This window comes from Psammomys obesus, unplaced genomic scaffold (genome assembly GCF_907164565.1).
Source record: "Psammomys obesus unplaced genomic scaffold, mPsaObe1.curated_primary_1811, whole genome shotgun sequence".
NCBI lineage: Eukaryota > Metazoa > Chordata > Mammalia > Rodentia > Muridae > Psammomys > Psammomys obesus.
This window is the reverse complement of record NW_026590062.1, coordinates 14,104,726-14,106,983: the sequence shown is the minus strand read 5'-3', so window position 1 is coordinate 14,106,983 and position 2,258 is coordinate 14,104,726. Positions and strand designations below refer to the sequence as shown.

At 46.0% G+C, this 2,258-nt stretch overlaps 1 protein-coding gene across 1 annotated transcript; it reads left to right on the top strand.

The window, feature by feature from the left end:
- Window positions 1-1,025: 1,025 nt before the first annotated feature.
- On the top strand, window positions 1,026-1,724 carry LOC129675885 (spindlin-2-like; the record flags this gene model as incomplete). Its single annotated transcript, XM_055606021.1, has 1 exon — window positions 1,026-1,724. A coding segment is annotated over one exon (699 nt), but the record flags the coding sequence as incomplete, so codon positions are not given.
- Between the last annotated feature and the right edge of the window lie 534 nt (window positions 1,725-2,258).

Sequence of the window (2,258 nt, the reverse complement as noted above, 5' to 3'; positions counted from 1 at the left end):
AGAAGACAGAATCTGGACAGCTAAGACATTTTCTTTGGGTAAATATGTTTATGAAGTAATTGGGACTCTCGTAGTCCCAGAAAGTTAAAAGGTTTCCCTCAAAACTCCTGTGAGTCCACCTTGTATGTTGGTAATGTCTCCCACGTTTGGGAACTGGAGGGATGAGCTAGGCCTGTCATTCTTCTGAGTTTATTACCTTTGCTAACGATATTAAACCCATTATCCCGCTAAAAGGCCAAAGCCCCTCTTGTCTGTGTGATTTAGAAGATATTATTTCTAATTGGCTGCTGCTGCACAGACATGAAGCTTTTCTTCTTGGGGCTCAGAGCACTGGCTTCCATGCTAGGAGACTCTGAATAGCTTCACGGAATTAACCTGAATCTGGCTTAGGAGACACAGAAAGCCAGGGGACTTAGGGTACTGTGTCCCTGGGCAGGTATTTGTGGGTGCAGCCACCTAGCTCATGGCTTGAGGATGGAAAAGGCGTGTGGCCACCCTTCTGGCTCTTTGCTATTCTTGCTCTGTTCTGCTTGCTCACTGGGGGAGCAGGTATCCCCCTCCACATTGGCCTAGCCATTTGAGGAAAGGTTCCTTGGCAGAGGCAAACTGCCTTGGGGCTGAAGAAATGTATCTCTGAGAATGTTATTGTGAACTGCAGAGAAACACTTGTTAATTTTCCTGTTAGTTTATTATGATAAATTACGTTTAGATACCCAAACCTCTTTAGCCTTCTTCACCTGCTCTGATGTTCTCCTAGACAAGAGCTTTGGCCCAGCATCCTCCCCTTTTTTTCTTGCAGGCACTCATATGGTAGAGGCAACAGCATTGTGTCTGGTTTAAGCAGGTGAGTTCTTAAACCCAGACAGTGGGCAAGCATGAAGCCCAGACAGAAAAACATAACCACCAGAGAGGAGACCAGAAATGCTGTGGCCTATAGCACTAGGTCTACAGCCATGGAGAAGATGGCTTCTCTGAAGAAGAACAGGCCATCTCTCCAGAAGCAGAGGCAGGGCAGGCAGTCTCTCCAGAAGCAGAAGAGAGGCAGGCAGTCTTTCCAGAAGCAGAGGAGGGGCAGACCGTCCCAGGCCCTGAGGAACATTGTCGGCTGCAGAATCTCTCATGAGTGGAAGGAAGGTGATAAGCCTGTCACCCAATGGAAGGCCACCGTTATAGATCAGCTCCCAAACAATCCTTCTCTCTATTTGGTGAAGTATGACGGGGTTGACTGTGTCTATGGAATGGAGCTCCACAACGACAAAAGGATTTTAAAGCTTAAGATCCTGTCTCATAAAGTGTCATTTCCTCAAGTCAGAGACACCCGCTTCGCAAGCACCATGGTTGGCAGAGTCGTGGACCACAATTTTGAAGGCCAACACAGCTCTATGGATAAGTGGAGGGGCATGGTCCTAGCCCAAGCACCAATCATGAAGGCCTGGTTTTACATTACCTATAAGAAAGACCCGGTCTTGTACATGTACCAGCTCCTGGATGATTACAAAAAAGGTGACCTCCACATCATGGCAGAGTCTCCTCCAGCAGAGGTGTCGTCAGAAGAAGGTGGTGATGTTTTCATAGGTAAATATATACAATACACCAAAAGTGACGGGTCCAAAAAGACCGGCAAGGTCCTTTACAAAGCCCTATCCAGACCTCCTGTGTATTTCGTCAAGTTTAATGATGACAGCCATATCTACGTCTACGATATGAAAGAAAAGTTCCATTAAGATGAAACTCATGACGTGTGGGGAGGTAGAGGTATAATTTATAGAATTGAGAAAAAAAGTACTTTACAGTGTGTCGAACTCCTAAGAATCTCTGATAACTCCAGGATCTTTGCCAGTGGAATTCATTTGGCTTTAAAAATAAAAATTGTAAAGATGACATGTTGTGTGTGAACACTTGGGTGGAAGAGGCAAGGCATGAGGTAAATGGGCTTTCGAAGGCAGACACGTGTCCACTCAGGCTGTGAACAGCAAGTACGTCTAGTGTCAGGGTAGACTAAAACCAGAACAGGACCTCAATGGTCTGCTTTGAAGAGAGGAAGTGATGGGAAATGGGGTGGGTGTGGCAGGAAAAGATGGATGTTTAGGGAGCAGTGAAGAGGGGCCAGAAATAGGAGAGACTCTGGAGGAAGGGTGAAGTTTGAGAGAGAAACATACAATTGGGAAAGGAGTGACAGATAACAGAGTTTGGTCTTGTGACTTAAGGGGAAATACAATAAACTGGTCAGAGAGAGACCTAGGCAGAGATTCAAAATC